The sequence below is a fragment of the Botryllus schlosseri genome, chromosome 6, assembly GCF_051294905.1.
Source record: "Botryllus schlosseri isolate E-star chromosome 6, Bs_hap1, whole genome shotgun sequence".
Lineage (NCBI taxonomy): Eukaryota > Metazoa > Chordata > Ascidiacea > Stolidobranchia > Styelidae > Botryllus > Botryllus schlosseri.
The window spans coordinates 30,273,304-30,290,816 of record NC_137241.1 but is presented as its reverse complement, the minus strand read 5'-3'; the positions used below and the strand labels follow the sequence as shown (position 1 = coordinate 30,290,816).

At 40.1% G+C, this 17,513-nt stretch overlaps 3 protein-coding genes across 3 annotated transcripts in view; 2 read left to right on the top strand and 1 right to left on the bottom strand.

Moving 5' to 3' along the window:
• Positions 1-17,513, bottom strand: part of LOC145440652 (kelch-like protein 8) — a 328,197-nt gene that overhangs the window by 18,637 nt on the left and 292,047 nt on the right. The gene's annotated exons all lie outside the window — the stretch shown is intronic.
• On the top strand, positions 3,298-6,660 carry LOC145442064 (BLOC-1-related complex subunit 6-like). The gene is made up of 4 exons (XM_080320059.1): positions 3,298-3,474; positions 5,037-5,173; positions 6,137-6,297; positions 6,364-6,660. The coding sequence occupies exons 1-4, from the start codon at positions 3,369-3,371 to the stop codon at positions 6,410-6,412; spliced, it is 453 nt and encodes a 150-aa protein (XP_080176185.1). The 5' UTR covers positions 3,298-3,368; the 3' UTR covers positions 6,413-6,660.
• LOC145440708 (uncharacterized) lies at positions 7,653-15,854 on the top strand. The gene is made up of 3 exons (XM_080318446.1): positions 7,653-10,381; positions 11,732-11,813; positions 12,571-15,854. The coding sequence occupies exons 1-3, from the start codon at positions 10,208-10,210 to the stop codon at positions 12,705-12,707; spliced, it is 393 nt and encodes a 130-aa protein (XP_080174572.1). The 5' UTR covers positions 7,653-10,207; the 3' UTR covers positions 12,708-15,854.

The following is a 17,513-nucleotide window of genomic DNA, read 5'->3' as shown; positions in this document are numbered from 1 at the left end:
CTTACATTTTGGCAATAAGGAGCATACCGAACATAAGGACATCTTGTCTAGGGTAACTATGGGGTGTCTTCGAGTGTGGCAACGTAGTACCATACCAACACACCCCATACATACCCCAGACTTGATGTCCAGGTTGCAGTGCAGTACGAACATACGTCAAACATACCTCAGACATGATGTCCGGGTTGCAATGCAGTACTCTACTAACACACCACAGACATGGTATATATAGACTTTTTCTGATCGAGTGGAAATTCTATGTATGTTTCTACTTGAACAGCTTCTTGGAGGTACAGAACTTCAATATGCAATTGAATAATATATTCATATTGAAATGAACCCGAATATTTTCGGCTGACACTCGTCCGGGGTGATCGTCAGCAACTAGTAGAGAATTCAAAAGAACAGCGTATATCAATAATCGTAACACAAAATATGACGTCACCAGCACGAAATGTCGAATACGAGAGCGTTCAATGTACTATTTTTAGATGATACACGAACACCTTTTGTCGACACAGCCTTGGCTGGTGCATTTTGATAAAAGTCGACTCCCAGGCACACAAACGAAAGTGTGAGCGACCCTTTCCGAGTATGCTAAATCTGTCGTTTCGATAATTTTTCGCACAGGCGGGATTATCCAACAAGTGTTTGCCAATTGCAGAATTTATGGCCTTTGATTGCTCCGCATCAATCTTGACCGGATGAGTTAAGGGTGAGCTTTTCACAGAGCGTGTTCTAATGAATCTAGGGACATGCTGATTTATGGACGTGCTTAGGGTGCTGGTGACGTCATATTTTGTGTTTCGTTCGTTGATATACGCTGTTCTTTTGAATTCTCTACTAGTTGCTGAAGATTACCCCTGACGAGTGTCAGCCGACAATATTCGGGTTCATTTCAATATGAATATCATGTTCAACTGTTTTTACTTGAGTAGTAATTATAATGAAATGTAACTAGCTAACTCTGACGCTCTCTTTTCGATGGATGTTTCCATCACGTCGGTGATGGTGCTCCTAGTCTATCTAGCTAAATTAGGAAAGCACTTTTTATTTTGGAACATGCCAGTAGATTTTCATCTGCTCACTCTTCTATAGTGGTTACGTTTTTGGACTATATCAGAATTAACCGATTAATTTAAAGTTGAAATACGAACTGTTTACTTTCTGACACGTAGAAAGTAGTTTTTTGCTCGAACATGATAATTTGGCAAGGGAAAACTTATTATAAAAACTTCGTATACAAATCCCAGAAGGATTTTTCAATGAAAACGACGGGTCAGACGACAGATTACACAAACGCAAATCGTGGACTGACTGAACAAATGTGTAGCAGACTAAGATGAATATGCTTGTCTCGGAGATTAAGCCATGCAGGTGTAAGTATACGAACTGAACGTTAAGTGAAACTGCGAACGGCTCATTAAATCAGTGATTGAAGGTATTGTTAGCGCGCGCGTGCGGCATTGCATTGTTTCGTGAATCCGTTGTGTATTTTCAATTTAATTGTCGCGTCGTCTGATCATCATCATTATTAGTCTCGTTTTCGTTCCCTATATATACAATGCTGGATAACGTTTCGTTGGTTACTTTGCTGAACAGACGGTTGGAAGATTCTTGGGATAAAGCCTCGTTGTAAATCCTACTTTGTGCCTACTTTATACCTTATATTTCTGCGTACTGCGTGCTGCCATTTGTGCCGTTCACGTTCTACTAAGCGTTAATTTGGATTAAAAGGTTGTTTGATTTACACCGGCCTTACATTCTACCGTCGAGATTAGACTGGCTTCTGCGCCTTAGTCGCCACACGCTCATTTCGTGTGCCGCGCAGAAACAGGTATGTCAGATTATGGATGTCACATAGCTACTACGCTGGTCAACTTCTTTTATGGTTCTCACAGTCTTAGTTGAAAATGACTTAATTTTCCCACGGGGACATCAGATGAAGTACCTTAGATCTGTGTATTCTGGTGTAAACTGATTACCACTGCTCCCGCAGTCTAGGACAATAAGAGGGTAATATAGTTGGATGATATTTATCATCTGTAGTCACACACAATGTACAATGCGATAAGACAAAATGCGATGTGATGAACAGATAGGACGATGTCGATCGACACGCATGCAGTTGCGATCATTTTAATCTAACATCCGCCTGGGTCTGAGTGTCCGATGTCACGCAGTTCTTTTCGATCTTGAACTTGTTGAGGCCGCGGCCCTTTCTACTGCTAGTTCTTTCCATTCCTTGTGAGTGCTTTCTTTCGTTGGGTCTTTTACTGGGCTTTTTTTTTTGTCGCGGTAAAAACGGCAACGGCGGGGGAGAGGAGCCCAGATAAACCTCCGACGGGAATCGAGCCGATTCCGCGAGATTGGTAGGCGCTTACCACTACGCTATCTCCCCCGTCCATTCGATAACTTCCTATCTTTTCATTGTATCGCAGTGTTGCAGTCTTTTGAAATGATGAAATTGTTAATAGAAGTTCTATTATAGAACTGACACTGTGGTCCGGTGTCAACAGATTACGATGTCAGTACCATTAAAAGTTTACTACATTTTAGAACATATAAAGTACAAAACGACATGGAATGAAGTAAAATTGTGTCGCAACTCATAACTAGACGTTGAAGAATTACATTACTTGACAAAAGGAAATTACTTGACAAAATTTTCATCAAAATATAAGCTTCAACAACGTCCACGAAAAGATAACTTGAGAAAATTACGAGATGCGCCTGATCCGCGGTCCGTCGTTTAGATTGCAAATTTTGTGATGGTCCGCCGGTCCGCAGTTCCGCTCCGTCCGCCGTATAGTATTACATGTTGCGCTGTTCCGCGGTCCGCCGTTTAGTATTGAGCTATTTTGTTATGGTCCGCCCGGTCCGCAGTTCCGCTTGGTCCGCTGTTTAGTATTACATGTTCCGCTGTTCCGCGGTCCGCCGTTTAGTATTGAGCTATTTTGTTTTGGTCCGCTAGGTCCGCAGTTCCGCTTGGTCCGCCGTTTAGTATCGCAAGTTCCGCTAGTTCCGCAGTCCGCTCGTTCCGCCGTTTAGAGTTGCCCGTATTTCAGGTTTTTAGCGGGAAAGTTGAGCTTTTGTTTAGTCAACCGACCACAAAGTCGGAAAAAATTTACTCTGACAATTTTGAAAAAGTGTCCTGTTTTCACATTTCCAAAGCATTGTAACCCTATAATAAACTGATATTGACTATTCCTATGCTAGAAGTTTTCGTACTCTGAATTACAGATTGGCAGCCGGGGTCGGATAGATTCGGAAATCCGACCATGTCTATTTGAGTCATAGTTGAGTGACTTTGGTTTGCGCTAGCTGAGGCTCAGTTCTGTCGAGGGAATGATCGGCAATATTTAGAAATGGCGCAAGAAAAAGTTCCAGGGACACAGGGAAATATAGTCACCTTTGTGGCCGACGACTTCGTGGATAAAATTCGTAGAAGCGGAAGACCAGTTTCAGATAACGGTAAGTCTGTTGGTGTGGATAGCTGAAGTGATGTTCGTCTTCACTCTTCATTAGACAAACTGCATAACAACAACAAGGCAACAGTCGACTCTCCCACCCACAAAAAATGGAAGTGAGTTCACTCAGCAACCTCCATGACATCACTTTGTCAAGCTATTTTCGCGAAAAATTCATTTAGAACTATCTCTGTGCAACATATGATATCATTATTCATTGCCACTGAAACTGAACTGAATATCCTGCAAAATTCCATGAAGGAAGTCAAATGACCGGCAAGGGGCCAAGGGCAACCCCTCGAAAGTCCTCCTAAAGTACCTGATCTCACGCACACTTCTTGTATCAGCTAATACATTCACTTCATTATTGCGTATCATCTCACAGCCAGTCAGTCACTGGCTCTGCATAACAGAGAACAGGTCCTCATCGGTGAACTCCAGCTCCAGGGGCGTATTTTATAACTGATTTAGCCCAGTGGCATAAACTAGGTACTTTCCGTGTGCTCATTTATATCGAAGATACGCCAGTCTTCCTGAAGTTGGTGGAATCGAAAGCGAACAAGTTCACGCACGCGTGTCCACGTCGTCCAAATATCATATGATCGACCGAAAAGATCATCGCTCTATTAAATATGCCGGACCTGACGTGTAGAACTGTATCTCGCTGGCCATCCCACAGTCGACGAGCATGTCCACATTCAAGTTGAAATACAAGCAATTCCTACTAAATGAATATTAGTCCACCCTCAATATTACCGGACCACGACCTGACCTATCGATCTAGCCTTCCTTGACATGCCACCCTATTTTTTGTCGCTTGCTTTTAATCTATACTATCTTCTTTACTTTTCATTCAGCCTCCTCTTACAGATGGGTGTCTGATTCCAAAGACATCTCCAAGTCGTTTTGACACCGTCCTATCTTTTCATTGTAACGCAATTTTTCTGGTGTATTGAACTGATAGAAATTGCTAACAAACCGAACGTCAGGTGTCATTCGTTTGATACGAGCACCGAGCATGTTTTAATGCTTGTTACGGTAGGTTATTATTATTTTAACAAAGACTCGTCCAGAGTACCGTATAATTGAAACTTTAGATCTATTGACTATGGACCAACGTTGACCTACATCTTACAGAAAAACTTGTAGACATGTTTTAACCATCATATATGCTGGTGAGAGTTGTCGGGGTTTCTGATAAGTGAAAAATTTGATTCTGTACTGTTTGTTGCAGACTATGTATTGACTTGAGGCAATCCTTACTTATATTTGAACATGGATTAGGAATACATGAATAGGCTGCATCAAATAAGTGATTCGTTGATTTTTAGAATGCTCATGGGGTCGCCAAATGAATGATTCTGATTGGGTAGGGTTCTTTAGAGGTATACGGTATCAGAAATATATTTTCCACTGGCTACATGACGGGAATGTTTACTCGCATTCATGCAGTCATGTAACTTCAGAGTGACTGGCGCAGGCAGAGAAAATCTGCTCAAGTAGCCTATTCTCAAAGACAGAAGTACTTCGTGTGTAACCAGAAATTCACCACTGTCTTATTTTCAGACAGCGAATCACTCATGTCTGAGAGCAGCTCGTCGCCGGTTGATGTGGAGCTGCTCAATATTCTGGAACGGTACACAAATCAGCTGTCCATAAGTTTTGACAAATTACTGGGAAAACTTACCAACGACCTTCACAAGGTCAGTTGACTGTCATCCTGACTTACAGTGCAAGCTAACAATCCATAGTTAGTCCACAGTCAACTAGCTACTGGTGTTTGAAATAGTTGTAATTCTAATTGCAGATTTTGAAAATTGAGTAGTTCCAGTTCTAGTTGTGCATTTTAAAAATGATTAAGTTGCCGAACAACTGGAAAACACATGTCAAAGTTCGGCTTGAATCGTAATGCCGCCTTTCTGTTCTGTCATGTTTTTTGAAGCCATTGCTAGCTCCAAGTCATCACTACTAACTGTGGCGTGCCAGGGAGTATGTTTTGGGGTAGAAACCCCTCCCATTTCAAACTTGTAGGGCAGTTCATGTGGAAAGTCGATTTTATAAAATAAAAATTAGCTGCTTAGTAATTGTATCTAGTTGGTGGTGTTTCAGTTTGTTGGTTGCGTAGGTCGTTATAGTTCTAGTTGCAAGTTTTCAAAAATGAGTAGGTCTAATCGGGGCCTACGATACTTAAGTATCATAGGCCCTGGTCTAATTCTAGTTCTTGTTGTGAGTTTTGAAAAATGAATAGTTCTAGTTGTGAGTTTGGAAAACGGGAGTAGTTCTAGTTCTAGTTGCAAGTTTTCAAAAATGAGTAGGTCTAATCGGGGCCTACGATACTTAAGTATAGGCCTCGGTCTAATTCTAGTCCTAGAATTGCGAGTTTTGAAAAATGAATAGTTCTAGTTGTGAGTTTTGAAAATGGAGTAGTTCTAGTTCTAGTGCAAGTTTTGAAAAATGAATAGTTTAGTTTTACTTGCGAATTTTGTAAAGTGAGTACGAGTAGCTGTTAGTTTTGAAAAGGGAGTAATTCTAGTTCTATTGCAAGTTTTCAAAAGCGAGTAGTTCTAATTCTGGCCCTAGTTAATAGTTCTAGTTGTCGTTGCGCACTTTGAAAATCCAGTAGTTTGCACCAATTGTACAAGTCTGATTTCAACGCTTTTCTGCAGGCATCCGCCATATCAGTCGGATACGCCCAAACCTACAATGATGCAACAAAGGCGATGGGCGAGGACGCAGACAGCGCCGTTCAGTCCATGTACTCCTTGATCGCTCATTCGGAGGAATTGAGCAAGAGTATGGAGCCAGTTCATAAGGTCCACAGCAAAATGTAAGTATCATAGATTTCACTTGCTCCAAATTTATTACATAATATCAGCTTTTATTTGTCTTGTAGAAAAAACGTAAAAGCTGTTCTGGCCGCTTTGGAGGCTCAGGTCACGTGAAGATGGTTCATTCTAGAATTGATTCCTGTGTTTGCTGAAATTCACTCGCCAGAAGTTCAACGAATCTCTTCAGAGAACTCTACTATGTCGTGTGTTGTCTCAGCTCGGCGTTTCATATCAGAAGACTCGCCAAAATGAAGAGTACGAAGTCTCACTTCGTTTTGCATTGATCGCATCTTGCAATTATGGAGCCTGTCGTTTTGATTACCTGTTTAAAGTCATCGCAATATACTTTTAAAACCGCTTCAGTTATTTACTGACCTCGAAGTTTTTCTGCTTCTACTTTCGGCAAGAGTATAGCAAATTTCTGTACAGTAGGGCTCTTCAAAAATGACTTTTTTTCTCAAATCGTTCTGGCTACTTAATAAAATTGGTAGGTTACCTAATTTAAGCCTACACACCAAATTTGGTTCAATTCCAACCAGTAGCCGCATTGCTACAGGAGAAGAAAGTTTCTATTTATTATATAAAAATGAATAGCAAAAAATTTGAAAATTTTCTGTTTACCCCATGAAAGTGTTATGTTGTGTATAGAAACGATGTTCACCAAATTTGGTTAAATTCCAACCAGTGGAAGCGGAGTTATTGCCGTCGGAAAATTTGGATTTGAATAAAATAGTATTTACGGTGGGCACCACTACAATAAGTAATTCAAGAATTGGTCACCGTAAATACTATTTTATTCATAATCCAAATTTTTCGACGGCCATGCAATGCGGCTACTGGTTGGAATTGAACCAAATTTTGTGTGTAGGCTTAAATTAGGTAACCTAACAATTTTATCAAGTAGCCAGTACGATCTGAGAAAAAAAGCATTTTTGAAGAGCTCCAGTAGATTAAAATTAGAGCATAGAAAGCTTTCACAAGTTCGAGTACCGACATTTCCTTCTAATTAATCTAATTTGACAACTAGAATTATTTAGTGGCACAAGTCTGCTACGGTAAATCACCCCTCAATTTCCTTTATTAATCATTGGTTTATTAGCAATTTTATCAGTTCAATACACCACAAAATGCGATACAATGAAAAGACAGGAAGATGTCGAAGCGACAAGGAGTAGTCTATGGAATCTGACACCCACCTTGGCCTAGGCGATGTAAAGAGGAGGCATGCACACTGAATGAAAGTAAAGAAGATATTATAGAAAAAGAATGCGACAAGAAATAGGGCGGCATGTCATGGGAAGCGAGATTCAAATCTTTTCGAGTGTTACTTCCTACTTGACAAAAATGTATAGTTTACCTTCAAAACTGTGGAACCAGTCTAAAAACGACTTATGCGTGAGGATTTAAATACAGACCTCGTTTATTGCGCTTGGCAGACTCTCAGGGACAACTGAATTAACTTCGATTGAGTGACCAGCTCCAGTTCAGCTGGGTTCGGCAGTTACCATGTGCAGGTTTCACATCACTTGAACGGAATTTTCTAGTAATTGGCCTTGCTATTATTCTGCATTGATCAATACATCGACCATTATGTCATGTGACTATCTTTAAAAGCATTTCACAGTCGATGATTATTTGAATAAAACCACAACGACTCATTCATGTCACTATGACCTTGGCAATAATCCTTTTGAATATATACAGTCTACTAATCGACGTTGTTGCACCAATCTTGTGACATGGATGTCTGAAAACGATATAATCACGTGATGTCTCAAATATTTCGCATTACTGGAAAGTGCAAATTCTTGTTATTTGGCTCGAGGCTACAGTTGCAGGTCACGATTTCGTATCATTCACGACTAATGTTGGTTTCTGTTGAAACGTATTTTTTAGGCGATAGCAATCGTGCTTGGACGGATGAGCTGTGATATTAGACAGACAATGTGAAGTTGATTTGATGGTCAACTAGCAGTGAAAGGCATATTTCTTGTTCGCGTTGTTGATTGGTTGGCGAGACAGTTACTGCTGGTCCTAATGATTAGGCCTATCACCGCGTCAGCGATCTAGGTTTACGTAATAAATTGTTGCAGCTGTCTGAGATCCCCGATATGTGCAAAGCTGTTCAGAGTTCAATCCAAGCTAATCTAGCTGTCTTGTTAACTGATTATAGCGAAATGCCGGCGATCTAATTTGTGAAATGTTTCTGCTCTCATTTTGATTCTAATCTAATTTCTTGTTTTCCTGAAAATGCTACAGGATAACTATGGTAGGGCTGTTCAAAAATAACTTTTTTTTCCGGATTCCAGCCAGTCCCTGATTAAATTGTGAGGTTAACCTAAAACACGCTGCACACCGAATTTGGTTCAATTCTAACAAGTATAGAACTCCGCAGATCCAATTAAAAATTTTAATTTATTATGGAAAATTAAAAATAAAAATCAAATTTTTCTGCCAACCCCATGAAATTGTTGAGCTTTCTTCAAAGACGTTGCAAAACAAATTTGAGTCAATTCCGACCAGTAGAAGCGGAGTTATGTGAGTTATTCGATGATAATCCTCAGATTATCCTTGATTGGTGGATAATCCGCGATTTATCAACGAAAAACTCACATAACATAATAGAATATAGATGTCATATGTGTTGAACATCGACTGAATACAGCGGGGCTAGTTATCGTTTATTTCGGTATCGGTTCAAAAATCCAATATCAATCGGGCTGTAAAGATGACATAAAAAGACGTGCGATGAATTGACATGTGTCGAAGTCGATGTGTCATATCGTGGCCTGGTAATGTCGAGCGCTAATAATCATGGGGTATCATATTATCATCCATTCAATGGACAATTATGCGATAATACACAAAGCGATGTAATAAACAGGTAGGACGATGGCGAAACGACCAATTACGGTCTATCATTTGCTCAGACTAGCATTCATTCAGTAGAACCGGCTTGTATTTCGGCTTAGATATGGAAATGCTCGATGACTGTCGGATCATGGACGAAATAGGCCTACTGTAAAGAGAACTATCCTACGGATAGGCTATACGCAACGCGTGATTACAATGTTGGGCAACCAGATATTGACCTAGAAATTGTGCCCTGACAGTTTGTTCGGAATCAGTGCAACGGTAGCTTTTGTTCAAAACCAGTTTTAAGACATTTTGCGTTCGGGTCACAAGCTATATTAATGTTGGTTTACGAAGATACGACTCTGGTCGCTCAAATGCATTGTTGAGCAACTAGAAAATTGCCAGCTTTTCGAAACTACATTATAATTTAATTTTAGCTACGCAGTTTTTCGAGATTGGACTAAAATTAAAATGATAGCTACACATTTATTTCCAAATAATTACACCGCTACGCACATTTTCCAAAATATATTAGAATTACTGAATTCACGAAAACATGAAAATTAAATGAAATGTATTTCCTATCAAATCAGAGTTTGTTTAAGTCATAAGTATGAGAATGACAAATGCCTGTGCAGCAATTTGACTCGTTTCGCACGATGCAGTTCTCTTGTATCATTTTCAGGAAAACCAGAAATTAGTTTGGAAATAAAATGATAACATGAAAACCTTTTAGAGTATAATAGAAACAATTGGTTTAATAGACAACTAATATTATCTGGTTGTACTCTGGCCCATGGCCAGTCCTGCAGTCACGTGTATCCGTAGGTTTGCTATCTATATGGTTATGGTCTCGGTCCGAAATAGAAACGTTATGCTGCTGTCGGACTTGAAGATACTATCATGATATGATGTCAAGCGGAATATCCACTGCGGCCGCAATAACATGTTCTGTGTTTCTCGCCACAGATCGTCATATACCTGAGGCTATTCCGAAGCTTCCCTCGAATAGCAGTCAGTATAGATAGGCTTATACTTGAAGAAAACTAAACGATGGTAGCAGGGCACGTGCACGGACCAGCCTTTGGCGAAAACGTGACGACGGACTTCACATCGGCGCCTGTGGTGGTTTCGCTGATTCTCGGAGGAGTTTTGCTGCTTCTGCTTATCTTCTGTCGGGCTTACATGATATGCAGGAAACGGAAGTTTAGATCGCCTGTCGCCCGGGTGAGTTCGACGAATATGTAGTAGGCCTACATATGTATGCGTGCCTTGTGGCGTTGATTTCGATGCGCTTTGTACGACAACAATTCCAGTTACAACAGAAAGATTAATATCGAACGTTGTTACATTACATATAACTATGATAGATGCGAAACACGTGGCCGCACCAGACTGGTACAAACTATACCAGATGTTCAGTATGCAAAACTATAGAACTACTCACTTTTCAAAATCCGCAACTAGAACTGGAAATAGAACTACTCAGTTTTTCAAAATGCTTAATCAGAGCTAGAATTAGAACTACTCGCGTTTCAAAACGCGCAACTAGAGCTAATCACTTTAGAAATTCGCAACTATGAGAACTACTCAAAAATACACTAGTTATAGTTGACCGTCAACTAACTATATATTGGCAGTTTGCACAAGCCTGGGCTGCATGGTTACTGGTTAGGCAAGGGTCAGTCGGCAATAGTAGCTTCGTAAACAAATATGACTAAAGCTTTCGACCCGAGTGCAAAATTTAATAAAATTGGTATTGAACGAAAGAGATTATCGCTCTGATTCCGAAAATATGTAGCCTATCATATAATCTGGTCAGGACACTGCAACTATACCCCAAAATTACCCACAAAAGTCGAAAATTGGCACTGTCCCGGACAATTAGAGCGCTGCACCGCGATTACCATAATAACCTACCAGTATTTGTCATTATTTTCTTCTTCCCTGTCCTATAATTGCATAGACTGTCCAGTGTCCACCGTTATGTTCGTTAAATTAATATACCATTACAAATAAGGCATTTACAGGTCAAATCGTCACCTCCAGTAAAATTTTGTGTTTGACAATTAACAAATGTCTATCTGTCTATTGCAGTGTTTCAATGCCGCTTCATAACTATGTTTAGTTGCGTAACGGTGTAATGTCAAGGTGTTGCTCATCTATTTCAAGGTTAGTTATCTATAGTTACATCGGCCATTACCAGTACAGAGTATAATGCCTGTAGGCCGGGGTGGATGTTATATAGATTGAGAGACCTGTCGTTTCGGGATCCTCATATCTGTTCAGTGTTCATTGTATCGGATTGCGCAGATCAAGAAAATAGAACCGCTAATTATGATTAATATCGCAGGCAGCATGCACGTTTCCCTTATCTTATTAATTCACGATTCAAAATAACGAACGCACTTCACTCATTCAAATTATACTACCACAGTTTACGAATAATATCATTATTGAAAGGCCTATCTTTATACGCTGTATAAAGTATAATAGCAGGCGATTTTGTTCGTAATTGTCTGGTCTTTATTACGATAAGTTTTCGTGACCAATGAGTCAGTTTTCAATCATGTTTAGGCCCGAGGAACCGAAAGTGCCGTTCCCCCTCCTGGCTTCATAGATGAGCCTCCGAGCTATGAAGACGTTGGACCAGCACCAGGTGGGAAATTTTACCTTCGATCCCCCCAACGGATTTCAACATAACTGCTGAGATTCTTCAACCCTGGTCCCCTTTCCTCTAAGACGCTTTGGATCATACTTACATTAGCGTATGCGACAACAATCTGATGGACCCGAATTTCGCGATATACGATTTTAAATATATATCACGAGCGATATGCCGTGTCCAGCACCTTAAAAATAAAATACAGGCAGATTCTATTTATCATGTTATTGACATTGTATGTGGGCCATGGTAGCAGATTTGGACAACCGGATAATTCGAGATAATTCCAGTTGTTTAGACTAATTAGAGCGAACTGACCTGATCTAATTTGTGAAATGTTTCTATAAAATGATCTAAGTTCAATTCTAATCTAATTTCTGATCTCCCTGAAATTGCTACGAGAACTGTGCAGTGCGAAACAAGCGAAGCTTGCTTTACAGACATTTGCTAACTCCCATGCTTATGAGAATAAACTCTAGATATGAACTGAATTTAATTTTTATTGTATTGTTGTATTCGGAATTCAACTTGATTTACAAGTTATTGCGAATTCATTCATTCTAAATTACCATCTAGTTATTAGCTATTATTATTTTAATTCGACTCTAATTTGTAAAAGCTTCAAATTTTCTGTAGTTCTCGAACTCTGCATATGGTATATAGATTTCCGATTGATAGACTTTACCTCTGCTCTATCGTGTCGTTTGGAATTGATGATAATAAAAATAAGTCGCTTTCTCTTCATATTAAGATCCAGCCGGCATCGACGATGTTCCCGGGGTATACTTGAATATGGCGATAACTAACGACGAGTCGCCACCTCCAAAGTATCACGACATAGTAAAGGAATCTCCACCACTGACAGCGATCCCGAACTCTCAAAAATGAACAGCGTTGGAACGAACTTCCCGGCGGAGAAATCAAGATGAAGAAATCGGCTGCGCGCCAGGATGACTGCGGATGCGACCATGGAATCTCTCCGATGCAAGATGGCGACCTCCTCTAAAAGCTAACGAGAGTGGTCGCGCGGAGTATCTGGCAATTCCTGACGAACTAAAAACGTTGTTTCCAGCATCATCGCTTTCGTCACGGCTCCATATAATTACCGTCTACTCTATAGTTGATGCCTACAAAGCTACCTGATGAAGAATACAGTACGACAAAATAAGGACACATGTTATAAAGCACAATGTACTGTACATTCGTAGCGAAAAGAGTGCGTATTTACACCAAAAAGGTCTGCCTGAAACGAACCAAAAACATCTTCATGACCAGTTCTACAACCTGATGCAGCATTTTCGACGTCGGCGGTCATCATCCTCAGAACATCCATTCCGTAGGTAGGCTACTAATGATTTCGAGGGTTCCAACCATCCCGTATCGCATATAGGTCGATTATATCGGGTGCAAATCGTCCGCGTCGGCTCATATAGGCTACTATATGTTTTTCGAAAGCATTTACACAATTATGTCATAATTATACAACTTTTGAAAAACAACAACACATTATGCAAATAAATGCAAATTGATAATGATGGTTGCCTCATCATCATTTATTAATATTTTTGTCAAATCAAAACGCCACACGATTAAGATATAATGAAAAGATTTGTTTGTTTGTTTGTGGTATTAATGGTGTTTCTCGACAACTATGGTCATTTACACCAGGCCGATATTCTTTATTTTGATTCCAAATTTACCGACTTTTAGGCTTTTTTAAGACACCGCTTGCACGGATGAGATGGCGAAGAGGAGCCTATAGATAGATAAACCTCCAACACTTGGGTCGGAATTCTGGAGTCGACCTCGGTCGGACTCGAACCCGTAACCAATTTGTCTTGCAGCTGTGGATTATACCACTACGCTATCTCGCCACCCAGATAGGAAGGTGTCGAAACGACTTTTGGAGTAGTCTTTTAATCAGACACTAGGGATGGTGTGAACCTCTGAAAGGTTCAGGTTCGTATGAACGTGAACCTTTTTAAAAGGTTCTGTGTAAACGCGAACGTGAACCTCATGACGTCACGTGACGTCATATTGCTCATTCCAACCCTATATTTCAGTGAAGTGATAGCTTATATCAATGTACACGATGGAGTAAAGACTCGGACCACATAATGCCACAATACTGAAGTACATATTGACGTTTTAAACGTCGCTAAATGTATCAACTGGGGCAATCAAATGACATAATAATCCGTCGCTTTGCCAACAATTTCGACGAGGACTTGCAAGGAAATATAAGCTTACGCCTAACGATCTAGGCCAGACCGGACAATGTATTCGGCGTCCGAGTATTTCTACGTTGATATTGAGCAGAGTGTAAAACGGGTTTCCATATACTTGCGACCGATATTACCCCATTAACAAGTTATACATCAGTATAGTCAACACCACAATCGCACAGATTTTGTTCCTATGATACAGTAAACATATCAGGTCAAGATTGACCCCGCACGCTTGCTAGATTTTTTTTACATCAAACAACGATGTCAATCTCATTGATTGTTTGAATAAGCATTATTCGCTCAGTACATGTAGTGTATTTCACTCTTGATGTTGTGTGATTGCGGGTAAAGCTCACAGCAAAGAGTCACTAAATATTCACAAACGGAAAGCTGGATATTTCGAGCAAATTTTTGTAACGAAGCAAGTAAAATTGTGAGATTTTCAAGGTGCATGCTCGTTTAGTGTTGATTTTTTATGCTGCCATGGCCGTGTATAGAGTGCAGAGTGTTAAAATACAGCAAAATTGTAATATATGTGTAATATATAAGGTTCACAGTGCAGAACCTCTCAAGGTTCGTTTGTGAACGTGAACCTCTAAATTTCCGAGGTTCACACGCGGGACGCGTTCACACCATCCCTATCAGACACTCACCTCAAAATCGGCTATAAATTGAAACACACAAACAAAAACGAAATGCTTCTCATTCGTATGCGAAGATTATTACAAAAGATATTGCCACAAGGGCACAACTGCAACACAGCAACAAAAGTCGACTACTCTCTCGACCGTCACACGCGATAGGGCGGTCAGTTGTGATAGTCCATTCGCATAAACTCCCAGCAACACGTAAGCAATCAAATCAATCAATCTCACGTGCGATACTCAGCGGCCGAGACAACACTAAACACGAGTTACAAAAGGGCACAAGTCGCTACCAAGTCCGGTGAAATATTCGATCACCATCCGCGAACAGTTTTTCTGAATTCTGATGTAGGTTTCATTTGGTCTGCCACCCTTTGGGTGTGAATTCACACTCTTTTCGCTAAGAGCCTAGTTTTATAGTTGTAATTTAAACATTGGCCCTTTGACTTCCACGGGGTTCATTGACCATAGGTTAACAACCTCTGCTCTAGAGTCTGGAGCAGTAGCCTGCTTACCAAACCATGGGATCGGGTAAAGAACCTCGGGGTCTCGGATGTTAAGCTATTGCGACGCTTTGTGGTATGTTATATCGAACATTCAATTTGGATGGATATCTGCATGGAATCGTTGATCACTGATTATATTATCAGAAATAACAATACGCAATAATGTGAATTATGTAGGCCATGTAGATTTTGTTTTTGTATCAATTATTTTGTACAGTACACATCTCTCCACGCCTATTTTTGTTTTCCAAAATAAAATTTCCGTACTTAAAGTTCATAAACTGTGTACAAAAGATCTAAAAAATCGCACATTGCGCTAATAATCAAGTTAAACAATGATAGGTCTACTTGATTGTCCACAATGTCCACTCTATGGATTGGTACGCTGATCGATTTCCGTTATATATGTGGCAATTTTTTCTTATTTCTGTTATGTTCGTTTTAATTTACATTGGTATTGACTCTTTTTTGATTAGACTACTATAGGACTATATAGTAATTATATAGTGCCCATCATTATTTCCTCTTGTGCCTTTGCTTTGTTCAATTTATGCCATATGGTATATTAAATGCGGTTTAAATACGAATGCAAAAGACATATGTTTTCTGTGTTCCGCCGAAATGCCAATTGCTCTCTGAATAAAATCCCACAGTGAGTGTTCTGTGTTATAGCGATTTCAATTTCAACAGTTTAAAACACCACCAGATTGTGATACAACGAGGAGACGAAACGACGGAGTAGCAGCAGTCTTTCAATTTAACATCCAGAGAATTAACTGAGTTGAAAGTGATAGAAGATAATACATCGAAGCACAGGCGATGAAAATGAAGTGGTATTTCATACTAATTGGACATTCATCGTGAACGTTCATTATACTGTCAATGTTCCCAAAATTTCCGTAGCACGCTGTTTATGTTATAGATAACTAAGGTAAACCGGTTTACCTTAGTTATCTATAGTTTATGTTCGCAGCTCAGTAGGCTACAGCTTATAGTTTGCTGCGAATATGCTGATGCAGTAGGCTAGCTGACGCCGATGCGCGCAGGCTAAATGTCGACATCAAAATGCGATGTGGGCTTAGGCTGTTTCATTATATGCTATCTTTTCAGCACCAAAGTGCGGAACATAATAGGCCCACATTGTAACAGTTACTTTAGACGATTGGAGTCGATTGTAGACTGCTACATTAATGTAAGCCTGCTCAGCGGTCTTGATGCTAACACGTCTCTCTTGACATCTTTATATCAATCATTAACGGTTTATGATATTTATTGGAAACGGTTAACAATAATTTAACTCGCTCTAAACGAAAAGAATATAAACAAATTAAAACACGATCCTTCGGGAACCACACATTTCCTGGGCCCGACACCAAAAACATGTGCGGGGAAAACACATGTGACATGTGATTATACTGTAAATATCGTCACTGCACGATACAGAATCAATCGATATGATTTGTGACTGAAAACTGTGACCTGCATTTGGACTCGATCGCGAAATAGCGTAAATATGACTGCTCAATGCTCATTAAGAAGTGCTCAATGCTCAGAATGTTGAGATGAATGTCGAGGTCGACCGCGCCCGCGGAAGCATCATTATTATCACACAACAACGACAGTGGCGCTTGTCGCCTGTTTAGGCCTTGTGCCCGTGCGCCACGACAACGCATTCGTAAAGTTCAGTTTCTTTGCTTTTTGTATAGGCTACTCAGGACGACTTTCATGCTCGCGCACATCCACTCTTCCACTCGCTCTCGTTTTCATGCGTCCTCTTGCTGGTCTCTGCTGCCGACTTCGGAGCCCGGGTCTCTCTTCCTCTGGGCTTTTTTCAAGACGCTGCGATAACAGCAGGATCGGCGAAGAAGAATATCTGTCATTGTTGAAAATATGGTTTGATTAGACCAGTTGACCCTATACCCATCGAGTCATATCGATCACACGTCCCTGTCTTACACCGTTAAGTTTCTGGTTATTATTTCAAGCGTCAACGTTATTTTCTTTACGATTGGAAGCTAGAATCAATAAATATTTCTCTTTCCCCCTCTCTAAAATATCGAACGTATAAAGCTGCATGTAAGCTGTGTATGTAGTGTGTAATTGTGGGTTTAAACCTCAAAAAAAACGCCAGCGCCAGCACGCAACCTCTAAACAATTGACACGACTATCTGCTATTTGGAATAAGACGTTATATCTTTTTTTCGTTATGATTTTGCGGCATATAACCTACACCGATTCATGTTACGCATAATTATACAATATACATGCAGTTACACACATCGTTATCTGTGCATACCGCAATGCATCAGTGCTTGC